General features: G+C 46.3%; 1 protein-coding gene across 4 annotated transcripts in view; it reads right to left on the minus strand.

The window, feature by feature from the left end:
* Positions 1–389: 389 nt before the first annotated feature.
* Tceanc2 (transcription elongation factor A N-terminal and central domain containing 2) overlaps positions 390–13,251 on the minus strand; it is a 43,785-nt gene continuing 30,923 nt past the window's right edge. For all 4 annotated transcript variants that reach the window (XM_059254631.1, XM_059254632.1, XM_059254629.1 and 1 more), the window contains exons 4-5: positions 10,744–10,937; positions 390–1,371 (exon numbers count right to left, since the gene is read on the minus strand). In XM_059254631.1, coding sequence (XP_059110614.1) covers positions 1,183–1,371; positions 10,744–10,937 — 383 coding nt within the window. In that variant the 3' untranslated portion in view covers positions 390–1,182. The remainder of the gene's footprint in view (positions 1,372–10,743; positions 10,938–13,251) is intronic.

Raw genomic sequence — 13,251 nt, forward strand, 5'->3', positions numbered from 1 at the left:
TCTCACTATGCAGCCCTGGCTGAACTCACTGTCTAGACCAGGATGGCCTGAATTCACAGAGATCCACCTGCCTCTGCTTCCAGAGTGCTGGGATAAAAGGTGGTCGCCACCACGCCCAGCCTGTCCCCCCATTAACTACCCTTTTCAACCCAGACGTTTCCTTTGCCTACCCTCTCTCCTTTTTTCGCTCCAAGCTCCTCTTTTCTCCTCTTCTGGCTTTTTTTTGAGACAGTCTTGCTATGTAGGTCTGGCTGGCTTGGTACTCACTACATAGCCCAAACGGGCCTCAAACTCTGGCAGTCCCTCTGCCTCAGACTCCCGAGTACTGGGATTACAGGCACCAGCCACCACACTCAGCTCTCTAGAGCTCTTCCATGAGGAAACTATACTTGTTTTAGTACGTCTGTTTATTATCACTTTTTAAAGAGCAAGTACAATTTACATAATCACCCAAGCAGGCTCTTGTAGACATATTTCATTGAAAATCTTCACGCATGCATCTTTTCCTACTGCAGTAAGTCACTGCAAGAGAAATTTCATTATGCATCTTCAACAGAGCCTGTATTCAAATAAACCCCGAGGTGCATGAAGCTTCAGGCCAGCTCCTCATTAGAAGCCTCAGCATGGGGGCTCAGGAGCCCATCCCCTGAGGTCTTCCAGAGAGAGCTGAAAGGCTCAGATAAGTGAGTGCTGGCAAAGCAGGGCTGGTCTCAGGCTCCGGTGGGCTCACCCCTGGGGTTGAGCAAAGAGAACAGGCAGGGGAGTTCTGAGAGGCATCGGAGCTGTCTAAACTCAGGGGGACGGAACCGAGGGAGCAGCAGCGGTAATTGAGTTTCAGTTACCTGCAGGGTGGCGAAATAAAGTGGTAACTTCGTCTGCCTGACATGGGGAGTTTAGAGGTGTCCCTGGCAAGCTCACAGTGAAACCTGTCACCCTTCCATTGTGTTGGGTGACGGCAGCTGGATGGCGCTTCCCAGTGACAGCCCTGTGCATCCGTCAGGCAGCGCCAGCGCAAGGCAGCTAATGAAGCCGCTCCCACCGGCCCATCTCCCAGGGCTCCCCACATTCTGTCTGAAGGAATGGCACCATGGGAATATCCAGCTCAGCTGACACCCGCATCACCCAAACTCAAAAGAGTCTTTGAGTGGCGAAGCGCGGCCCGGCGCTGGGCCCGCCCTCGGGTCACTTTTTGTGGGTCTGTACAAACGTGCCGACGGGCAGCGCCCCGCTCTTCACCTGCTCCCGGATCTCAGCTCGGTGCTTTAATGTGAAGACCAGAGCTCGCACCGTCCTCCGGTACGGCCCGTTAATGAGCCGGGAGCAGAGATGAAACGTTTCCCGCTCAATATTTTCAACCAGTAGGTGATCCATCTGAAAAACAGCAAAATTATCAAATTAGGGCCTTGCGATGCATAAGGATTAAAAGCAAGAGAGGCTGGCGCACTCTGCTCTGGGGCCTCCATTAATCAACTGAAATTCAAGGACATCTACTTCCTGTCACAAGAGAAACAGGAAGAGCAAATTAATTCCACCCTGGCAATTAAGGAACAAGGCCATGTGCTTTGTGACAGGGACCTCATTCACAACCCCTGCCGGGTGGTAATATTTGCCATTATAACAGGAAACCGGCCTGAACTAAGCAACCGGCACCAGACCGTGTGCTTTACCGACCAGGAAGCCGGGTCCAAGGACAATAAATCAGAGCAACGGCGCATACTTCTTTGTTTTAAAAGTGCCTTTTAACTTTGTGTAACATTTTAGAAATGCTGGTCTGGACCCTGAGATGCATCCAGCGCAGTTTATAAGTCACATTCACATTTAATATTCATAACTGACTAGCACGTTTTACATCTGAGGAGGAGGTTCCGAGGTAAAGGGGGGGGGGGTCAAGGTCTCACAACTGAAGAGGCAGGGCTGGAACCAGACCCGATTCCAGAGTTCATGTGCCTTCCCTTCCGGTCAGAGACACTTCTAGGTGGCTGAGTCTGGAAGCTGGACAGAGTCTGTAGCAGTGCTGGGGCGACCTGCCTCAGGTCTAAAAGCCAGCCTGAGGTCCCAGACCTAATCAAAGCAAGACAGGACCTGTGTCCACATGTGGATCCAGGACAGGCTGGGTGGCTGGTCAGGAACTTCCAGGCATACCCACTTTTTCAGGCCCACCTCCTAGTAGCAAGAACTGCTTTTCCCTAGGAATCACATTGCGGGCCCGTTTATGTGAACTTGACACAAGCTAGTCACCTGAGAAGAGGGAACTTCTACTGAGAAAAACGCCTCCAGAAGATCAGGCTGCAGGCAGACCTGTAGAGCGTTTTCTTTTTTTTTTTTTAGTTTTCCAAAACAGGGTTTCTCTGTGTAGTCCTGGCTGGCCTCAAACTCAGAAATCCACCCGCTTCTGCCTCCTGAGTGCTGGGATTAAGGGCATGTGCCACCACACCTGGCTGTAGGGCATTTTTTTTGATTTCGTGATTAATGTGGGAGGGCTCAGTCCACTGTGGGTGGTGCCATCCCTGAGCTGGTGGTCCTGGGTTCTATAAGAAGGCAGGCTGAGCAAGCCAGTAAGCAGCTCTCCTCCATGGCCTCTGCATCAGCTCCTGCCTCCAGGTTCCTGCCCTGTTTGAGTTCCTGCCTTGACTTCCCTCAATGGACTGTGGTTCAGGATACATAAGCCAAATAAACCCTTTCCTCCCCAAGTTGCTTTTGGTCACAGTGTTTCATCACAGCAACAGTACCCTAACTAAGACACACTGCTATGCTGGTATGTCAAGCTTAAGCACTCCCCACCCTCACCACCTTAATGTAAAGGCCTGAGAGTTCTTCAGGCTGCAACAATGTCCTCAGTGTCCCTTGGTCACTGTCATAATATATTATAGGTCCCTTGGTAATAAGTTCTTTAAAATAGGAATACTTTTTATTTAATCTATCTATCTATCTATCTATCTATCTATCTATTTTTGGTGCTGGACATTGAACTTGGGATCTTACACATTATCTATCTATCTGTCTGTCTGTCTGTCTGTCTATCTATTTTTTGGGGGGTGCTGGACATTGAACTTGGGACCTCACACATAAGCTCTAGCACCGAGCTGTGTTCACAGCTCACATTTCTTTTTTTTTTTTTTGGTTTGTTTGTTTTTTGAGACAGGGTTTCTCTGTGTAGCTTTGCGCCTTTCCTGGAACTCACTCTGTAGACCAGGCTGGCCTTGAATTCACAGAGATTCGCCTGCCTCTGCCTCCCGAGTGCTGGGATTAAAGGCGTGCGCCACCACCGCCCGGCTATAGCCCACATTTTTATTTCTCATTCCTCTTCAGTCCCTCCCAAGCACTGAGTGTGGCCACTGTGTCTAGATTGGTTAGGGCTTCTACTGCTGTGATAAACACCACGACCAAAGCAACCGGAGGGGACGAGAGGATTTATTTGGCTTACACTTCCATAACACTGTTCATCATAGAAGGAATCAGGAACCTGGAGGCAGAAGCTGATGCAGAGACCATGGAGGAGTGCTGTTTACTGGGTGCTCAACCAACTTTCTTATGTCACCCAGGACCACAAGCCCAGGGCTGGCACCACCTTAGTGGACCAGACTCTCCCACATCAATTACTAATTAAGAAAATGGCCTACAGGCTTGTCCACAGGTCAGTCTGATGGGGCACTTTAGCCAGCACAGGCATGTTCCGTACTATGCAACACAAAGGGCAAGCAGGGAATGGAGGTTCACATCCTGAATCTTGGCACGTTGGAGGCTGAGGCAGAAGGACTGTAAGTTACGGAGGCTGTGTTGGGAAAATTGCGAACTTAAAGTCAGCTCGGGTAGCATAGAACCTACCTGTCTAAAAACAAAATCAACCAGCCAACCAACCAGCCAACCAACCAACCAACCAACCAAACAAACAAACAAACAAAACTCAATAAAAACATAAATACATAAGGTCAGGCCCATATGGTGGTGCACATCTTTGATTCCAGCACTTAGGAGGCAGAGGCAGGCAGATCTCTGTGAGTTTGAGGCTAGCTAGCCTGGTCTATATAACAAATTCTAAGCTAGCCAGGGTTACATAGTGGCATCCTGTTTCAAAAATAAAATAAAAATAAATAAATAAGAGAAAGGACACTATGGGGCTGGAAAGGTGGCTCAACAGTTAAGAACACTTGCTGCCCTTGGAGAGTACCTGGGTTTGGTTCCCAGCACCCACATGGCACCTGTAACCTTGGTTCCAGGGAATCCGATGTCCTCTTCCAGCCTCAGTAGGCACCCGAACTTACACGGCACATGTGCATGTACTCAGGCACTCACATATACAGATAAACAAACAAATCTTTAAAAAAGGAAAGAAAAAGTATACCAAAAATGTAGAAAGGGTCATCTGACGTTTGACAGAACAGCCTAACATGGGAAAGACAGGCAGGCCCAAACCAAAGAAAACGGAAACAGAAACTTCCTTAAGGATGCTGAGAAGGAGCAGAATACAGAGAGAGGAGGAGGAGGAATGAGGGCGGCCGCCTGTGCAGCCCACCTACAGATGCTCAGGGAACTACGTCCCTGTGCAGCCCACCTACGGATACTCAGGGAACTACTTCCCTGGCTTCGAGCCTCCTGGGCCAGGGCTGGGGTGTGTGCACTGTGTGCCACAGTTCTTTGGAACCCAACTCCCTCAGGCTCTTCAGGGCTTCCTGGGCAGGCACTAAACTTGTTCTGAGGAAGCCCTGGGTCCACACTGCTTAGCTAGGCTGTAATGGCAGCCACTTCCTGGCTCAGGGCCCAGAGTATTTGCCAGAGAGGTTCTTACCTGAGATGAGGTGGGTTACTCACCAAATTTACTTAGCCTAATGTGCAAGGAGCCTTTTTTTTTTTTCCCCCTTAAAGAGGATAGTTATCAAAGGAAGAGGGTATCTTTGTGTTCACAAAACAAGTCACAGCCATTCCATGGGAATAAAGTTAGAGACACTAGAAAAAACCCTCCAGGAACCTTGACGGTCACACAGACTCATTCATACACACCATTCAGCAGTCACTGATCAGGCCTGATCTGGGGGCACAGCACATAAGACCTGACTCTTCCTCTCTGGAAACTCACAGCCTAGAAAGAGATGCCAGGCTGGCACATACCTTTAATCTCAGCACTTGGGAGGCAGAGGCAGGAGGATCCTTGAGTTTGAGGCCAGCCTGGTCTACAGAGTTCCAGGACAGCCAGGGCTACACAGAGAAACCCTGTCTCAAAAAAACAGAGAGAGAGAGAGAGAGAGAGAGAGAGAGAGAGAGAGAGAGAGAGAGAGAGAGAGAGAGAGAGAGAGAATGTAACACATGGGGCAACAAGAGCCAGGTTATCGTGGTACATATCCTAACACTTAGGAGGCTGAGGCAGGAGGCGCTCATGCTCAATTGTAGCCTGAGCTTCACAGAAAGATCATGTCAAAATATAAGCACAGAACAAAACAAACCCCAGACCTGGGGCAGTATGATGAGTGCTATGCCAGGGCTGTGATAGAAAGCAGGGAGCATCTAGTCATTCTCATGCCTCTTGCTAAACTCAGGCTAATCAGAGAAAAGGAATCAAGAAAAATACTCATGCCATTTACAAAGTACGTTGTGCACTTCTCTGTACAGGTTTCCTGCACGAAACAAAGGATACTCCTGACTGACTCAGACCCCCTCGATGTTGACCCTATTCCAGTGGGTCCTAACTAGTGCTTTAGGTGAACGATTCCGAATCTCTCTGGGACTTGATCTTGCTGTGAGGTGTATCTGCTGAATGGAACAGGAACAAGAGCCCCAAACACAAAGAGGCAGTGACTGCGTGTGGTCATCAGATCTTGTCTCTGTATCGTTCACGGTCTTTGTGCTAGCTGGGTTTCCGTCAACTTGGCACAAGCTAGAGTCCAGGAAGAGTAACCTCAGTTGAGGGAACACCTTCATCAAATTGGCCTATAGGCAAGTCTGGGGGCATTTCTTGATTTTTTTTTTTGTTTGTTTGTTTTTGTTTTTTTCGAGACAGGGTTTCTCTGTGTAGCTTTGGTGCCTGTCCTGGATCTTGCTCTATAGACCAGGCTGGCCTCGAACTCACAGAGATCTGCCTGGCTCTGCCTTCCGAGTGCGTAATCCCGGCACATTTTCTTGATTAATGACTGATGTGGGCGGGGCCACTCCTGGGCAGGTGGTCCTGGGTTGTATAAGAAAGCAGGTAGAGCAAGCCAATATGCAAGGTTCCTCCAAGGTCTCTGCTTCAGTTCCTGTCTTCGGGTTCCTGTCCTGCTTCCCTTGGTACTGTGCCTGGGACATGTAAGCCAAATAAACCCTTGGCAAGTTGCTTTCCATCATGGTGTTTATCACAGCAACAGAAGGCAAACTAAGACAGTCTCTTTCCCAGTGACTCTGTTCTCCCTGCACCATGCCCACTACCAACGCCTACTGCCCGATTCTCTTCAGTTCCACACATCTCTCTACCCACAACTTGTGCTTATCTCTAACACTCCAACAACCTAATCACAGTCTGGGAAGCGGATGGCGCTTAGCACAGGGAGCCAAGGGGCAATACGGCCCGGTGTGGTGGTCACCAGCTAACCACCCCTCCTGTTTAACACTGGTACTGTCTTCTTGGTGTTCCTGAGTTCCTATTTCTCAGGGATAGAGAATCTGATTCTCTGCCCTTATCTATTTGTGCCCACGGGTGGAGTGTGTATTATTCAATTATTCAACATCCAGAGTGGTTCAATTCTGGATGAACTGGCTGTAGCTGGGGGAGATGTAAAACAGCCAAGCAATGCTCTCAGAGGAATGGGCTTGGCAAGAAATGGCACCATAATCAAGCGCCATGTCTGTAAACTCTTTAATTCAAGGTCCTGTTCCTGAGTTTACCCTCAGTACAAAACCCCCACATGCTACTGTAACTGTGTGTGTGCGCACCTCTGGGGCTGACCCCTACACAGGGTTCACTTCCTAATTTTCTGTGCCCAGCTCAGGCGCAGGCATGTAGGAAGTGCTCAACAAATACCTGTGGAGTGACTCTCAGTTCTCCCCACACATGCCTCCCCCTTCTCCTGCTCTTTTAATAGCATCATTACCACGACAGATAAAATATCAGAGTTCCATTTTGTGTTTTCTAGTTCATAAAATCCAACCTCTCTTACAGCAGCGAGCTCACCTGCCATTTCTTCCATGAAACCTTCTCGAATTCCCAGTTGTGTGTGTATCCATCTGCTCCCAAGGATCACTATCTCTGTCTGTCTTAGTTCTGTTAGTGACTCACATGCACTAAGCTAGGGGGAGTGAGCTTTCTAGGTGAGGAGGCAACTGTTTAGCTTGTGTTCTCCCTGGACCTAGCAGATCCCATAATGAACTGAATATTCATGGAGAAAAACCACGCGAGGCTTTTCCTTAGCACAACTAGATTTGTACACAGTTCACACACTTCTTTTTTGACCACTGGACACATTTATGAGAGAGCTGGTCAAAGCCAGGGGTACAGTCTGAATCCATGAATCCATTAAACAAAGAAGAAAAAACCCCACCAACACCCTAACGGTCTGGTGTGAGAACATACCCCTGAGCTGGACCTCATTAGCAACATCTGACGACCAACTGGGCCACCAGCCAGTGTCCCAACTCTTAATGATACGGGCTCACTTTAGAATCAGGTTCATTTTTAATGATAATAGGGAAATGATCACAGGCCGTGAGGTAGGAAGGAGAGTGGATAATGAGGAGGGGAAGGGAGAGAGAGACTCGATGGGGGACACTCGTGAGGAAAGATCTAAGGGACAGAAGAAGAAAGACCTGGAAGGGAGGAAGGAAGGGAATGGGGCCTGGGCTTCAACAACAGCCGTTTGATTCATCTGGTCCATTATTCCAGGGACAAGGAAGCAATCCACGGACATGGAAAGCAGATTCTGCAGCGTGATAAAGAGAGAACCTTTAGTGGTGCGCATCTGTCACACGTGACTCTCACTGTTAAAGCATGAACTGAAACAGAAACCCGGGAGAGTCGGGATTTGCAAAAACACACGCTAGGATACATGAAAAAGTTTCAGTCGCCGGGCCGGGAACTTAGGTTGACCACAGCGTGATAAAGCACACTTGTGGAGTCCTGATGTCTGATGCGGATGCAACAACACTGGTGACTTTCACAGATCAGGATTAGGTGGCCACGGATTTACCTCAATAAAGAAATGACAGATGCAAGGATTAACCTATGTAATGTGTAAAAGGATCTGTGTTAATTTACAAGAATACCATCCGAGGCTGTTCACGCAAGGCAGACAGGGTGTTTGTTTTTCTTTTTTGGGGCAAGGAAGACAGTAGGATACATACTTTACATTTTTAAAATGTACTCTTTGGGAACAAAACCATTTAGCTATACGGAATCTGATATTTTTCCCAATTACACTGGAAAGCACTAACGAATGTATCACTTTTTCAACTTCGTTTTGTAACACTTGAGTGCTTACCACTTGATGTGCCATTTAAAGGATAATTAATGGATAAACTAAAAGGATAATTATTATGGAGTTTAATATAGCAGGCAAACTGCTCATTAATCCTTACAAGCATGGCTTCGTTATTATCATTTACTTAAAAAGATACCACAGGGAACTGGTATTTACCACCACATTAACTGCGTATTATAGACCACACTGTATGTTTCGGCAGTAATCCTGGTTTATTTCAAAAATAAGCTTTATTTAAAATAGCGAATCTGCTGGCTAATCGATACTCTGGAAAATTAGTTACAACTTCCACACTTGCTCTCATCATTATTCATACGGAGGCTGCCTTTAGGAAAAGCTGAGCTATCTTACAGCGCAGCGAGCCTCTGTGCTATCAGAGTACAGAGTACAGACAGTAAAAGTCAGACGTGAAGAATGAAGATGCACAGGATGGGAGATACAAGATGACACTAATTGAGATTGAGCAAGGTTCAAGAGACAACACAAATGTAAATAATTATGTCAATTTTCTGGAGTGTTATTTAAATAATCAATAAAAATATCTTATGGGACATTTGGCAAATAATTTGCTCTAAATAAATCTTGGATAACCATAGCTTGTCTGAAATTTCTTTCAAAAACTGTAATAATTCACCATAAAAGGAAATGCACCAAAATGTTAACAACATTACATCTAGGAGGCAGGTTCAACGGTGACTTTTTTTCTATATCCTTCTATCTATCTATCTATCTATCTATCTATCTATCTATCTATCTATCTATATCTATTTACTTATAGCTATATATAAAATACATATTTTTATATAAATAAAACATATTTTTCTATATCTATAGATATTTTTCCTGAATATATGTTCTGTATCTTTTTCATTTGATATTTTAAGTTTGCATTTTAAAAACCCAAGTCTTTCTTTTAAAAGTGTAAATAACACAGCGGAAGTCCATTTGCTTTCTGGGTAAATAACTGAGACAGAAAGGAAACTGAGGATAGGCCTAGCACTTAAGTCTCGCTCCTCAGTCTTCCTTTAAAGGTCTCTTGCTGCCATTTGCCTGCAGGAGGGGTGTTTGTGATGTGTGGAAACACACAGCAAGGCGCACACACGCAAGGTCAGGAACAACTTCATGGAGTCAGTTCTCTCCTTCCCCTTTAAATACATGTCAGGGATCCAATTCAAGGTGCCAGGCCTGTGCCGCCTTCACTCAGGGAACCATCTTGCCAGCCCTAAACTTCTGTGTCTGTCAATTTAATCTTGAAGGATATTTCAGTAAGGAGAAATTATAGTAGGAAAATATGGATGCTGTATATCTGTTTTCTCATAACATTAAGTTCTTTTCTATACTTTCAAGACAGAGTCTCACTCTGTAGCCCAGGCTGGCCTTGAGCCTACAGATCTGCCTGCCTTTACCTCCCCAGTGCTGAGATTATAGGCGTGCTGGCTTTAACCATGCCTGGCTCATGATTAATATTATTATTAATGATCAAAGTTTTTTCCAGCATGGATACCTCAAACCACTACTATCAGCCGGGCCTCTGGCTGTGATGGAATATGCCCACTGAGCTGATTTTATGCCACAGATCTGCAAGTACAGGTCTTGGCAACAAGGAGGGAAGAGAGTCTTCCCTCTTTATTGCCACTGATAATTTACAACGTTTCGAATTTTTTATTTCAGTGGAAGAGAAAGAATTGAAATCTGAAGAAACCAACATTTATTACATGACTTCTAACCAGCAGGCACCACAGACTACTCCTTCATATCAACGGTTCATTTAGCTTTCCCAAGAACGCAGGTGGTGGGATTCAGTTCTCCTTTCACAGGTGAGAACAAGCCTCAGCAACGTTGAGAAATGTGCCTCAGGTACACCATGAGGACCTGAACTGGGGCCAGGTCTCGGCAGTTCCAAAGCCAATATACAACACTCTTCCCAAATGCTCACAGATCCAGAATCCTTGAAGGATAACCTATCAGTTTAACTTAATTTATTTAATATCTAAAAAATTTTTATGTGTGTATGCACGTGTGTGCATGTGTGTGCCTGCACACTGTGGGTACCTAAAAGGCCAGAAGAGGGAGTCAGATTTCCTGGAGCAGGTTATGCCGGCGGTTGTGAGCCACCCAGTGGGATGCTGGGAACCAAACCTGAGTCCTGTGCAAGGGCATGAAGGGGTGCTCCTAACTGCTGACTGTCTCCATCCCCAAGAATAACTTTGCAGAACAGGCCTGCACAGAGATGGGGAGAGCTCATTGTGGGAACACAGGCTCATTTAACTAGGAACCCCCACAATCACACTTAAAACCTTACCTCTAATTCCAAGGCTTCTGAGAGTAATTTCTGGGCATTTTTTCGAAATGACTCAGTTTTTGGATCACTTCGGACTTCAATAGAAGGTCTATCCAAATGTTTTTCAAAGAAAGTTTTCCACTCGGTGCGAACTTCTTTGGCGAGGCAAGCCACCTCTGGGTCTGAGTGCCTGCGCATCTTGTTCACAGTGTGACCTAGAACAGAGCGAATCAGAAGGAAATGCATTTTGTCTTCTGGAAAGCACTGAGGGGCACTCACATACTGGAGGATGCAGACTTCTGTGCAAGCATCCGTCCGTCCGCATGAATGCGGGTAAAATGAGACCCTCTCTGGGGAGAACTGAACTGGCCAACGTGGCGAGTCATCAAGAAGATTCAGAAAGAACAAAGGAGGCCAAGTGCAGTAGAACACACTGTTAATCCCAGCACTCAGGAGGCAGAGACAGAGGCAGCAGAGCTTGATGAGTTCAAGGCCAGCATGGTCTATAGAGTGAGTTTCAGGCCAGCCAAGGCTACTTAGTGAGACCCTGTCTCAAACAATAACAACAAAAGGAGAAGTTTCCAAAGTTGCAATGAAAGAGACTAAATTAAGATTTATCTTTTTTGGAATCTTACTATATTTTAAGTTAAAAAATTAACTGTACTTATTGAAAGAATATTCTTGAGTGGGTGTGGGTGTTGTGCGCACATGTGTATATTTGTATAGGTGCTCAATTGCATGGAGGCTAGAGGTTGACATCAGGATGTCTTTCTCAATTGCTGGTCATCGTATTAATTTATTTATATTATGTGTATGAATGTTTTACCTGCATATGTGTATATGTGTACCATGTGTGCATCTGGTGCCTGTGAAGGTCAGGAGAAGGAGTCAGAACCTTTGGAACTGGAGTTACAGATGGCTGTGAGCAGCCATGTGGGTGCTGGGAACCAAACCGGGTTCCCTGCAAGAGCAAGTGCTCTTAGCCACTGAACCATCTCTCCAGCCCTCTCCACCTTCTGTTTTGGGTCTGTTACTGAACCTGAGGCTGACCGCTTCCACTAGACTGACTGCCCAGTAAGCCCTGGGATCCTCCTGTCTGTATCCTCCAGCGGCCATGTCTGGCTTTGTAGGATCTAGGGGTTCAAGCATAGGTCTTCATGCTTGCATAGCAAACACTTTACCCACAGAGCCATCTCCCCAGACCCTAATAGAACACTTTTTTTTTTTTTCGAGACAGGGTTTCTCTGTATAGCTTTGTGCCTGTCCTGGAACTCGCTTTGTAGACCAGGCTGGCCTCGAACTCACAGAGATCCGCCTGGCTCTGCCTCCCGAGTGCTGGGATTAAAGGTGTCCGCCACCGCCGCCGCAGCCACTGCCCGGCTTTTTATTTAACTAATATGAAAAGATTGACAGGAAACATTTTGTGGGCCCTGATAAGCGACGCAGCCAGAAGACAATACCAGTGCATGAGCTATGCAGGGAAAAGCTAATGGGGACTTCATGAGGGTGGGGGATGAACTGCCATCGTCTGTATCCTGACCCTATGAGAGACAACAGGCAGGCAGGGTTTCTTCAAGCCAATGGCACTGTTCACAAAGGTTGGCTTCAGATTCTGAGTCCTGATTATCAACTGGATGTGTGATCTAAATCCTGGCCAGAAACACATGAAGGGTATTTTGAAATAAACAAGAAATGTAGATATGCACTAAATATGAAATTATACTGGGGAGTTGTTGTTAATTTGGTTAAGCATGAAAACTACATCTGGATTAAGTAGAAAATTATCTAGATGTTGTGGAGATAGATGCTTACTGAAGTTTGGAGCCATGGTGTCTGCTGAATTCAGGAACCCTTAGTGTCATCTACCACAGTAACTAGAGAGGCTCTGTCTCACCTTTGTATGTCTTTTGTGAGACCAACACACTACCCACAGTGCCAAGTCTCCTTCTTCTCTTGTATTTTTAATGTTTTGGCATTTATTTATTGATTGTGTTGTGTTTAGTGTATCTATTCAGTGTATCTATTCAGTGTCTTAGGTCTGTGTGGGGGTCTTGCATTTGTGCACCATGCTGCACACATGTGGAGGTCAGAGGACAACCTATGGGAGTTGGTCCTCTCCCTCCACCACCTGGGTCCCTGAGACCAAACTCAGATGGTCAGGCTTGCTGACAAGTACCTTTAATTGCTGAGCCATCGCTCTACCCTGTATTTTCCCTTTTAAATAATTTATTCTCCTACAACAGAAATTTGATTATTTCACTCTGCTATTTAAACCCTTAAATCCTCCAGCCAAACTCTTCCATGGGTCCCTTCACAACCTGCCACCTTGCCCTGCTTCCTAGCTTCGTTTCCAGCTACCCCCTTCCTGTCACCCCACACCAGCTGCCTGTAGCTCCTAAAATGCTTGAATATTTTTTCTTGTCTCTTTACTTCTACATCCTTATAAGCATTCTGCCCACCTGAAATACTCTACTCCCTCTTCAGCTGGCTTAGCTTTCAGCTTTGAAGACTCATTCAGTCCCACCTCCT

Source organism: Peromyscus eremicus, chromosome 2, assembly GCF_949786415.1.
Source record: "Peromyscus eremicus chromosome 2, PerEre_H2_v1, whole genome shotgun sequence".
Classification (NCBI taxonomy): Eukaryota; Metazoa; Chordata; class Mammalia; order Rodentia; family Cricetidae; genus Peromyscus; species Peromyscus eremicus.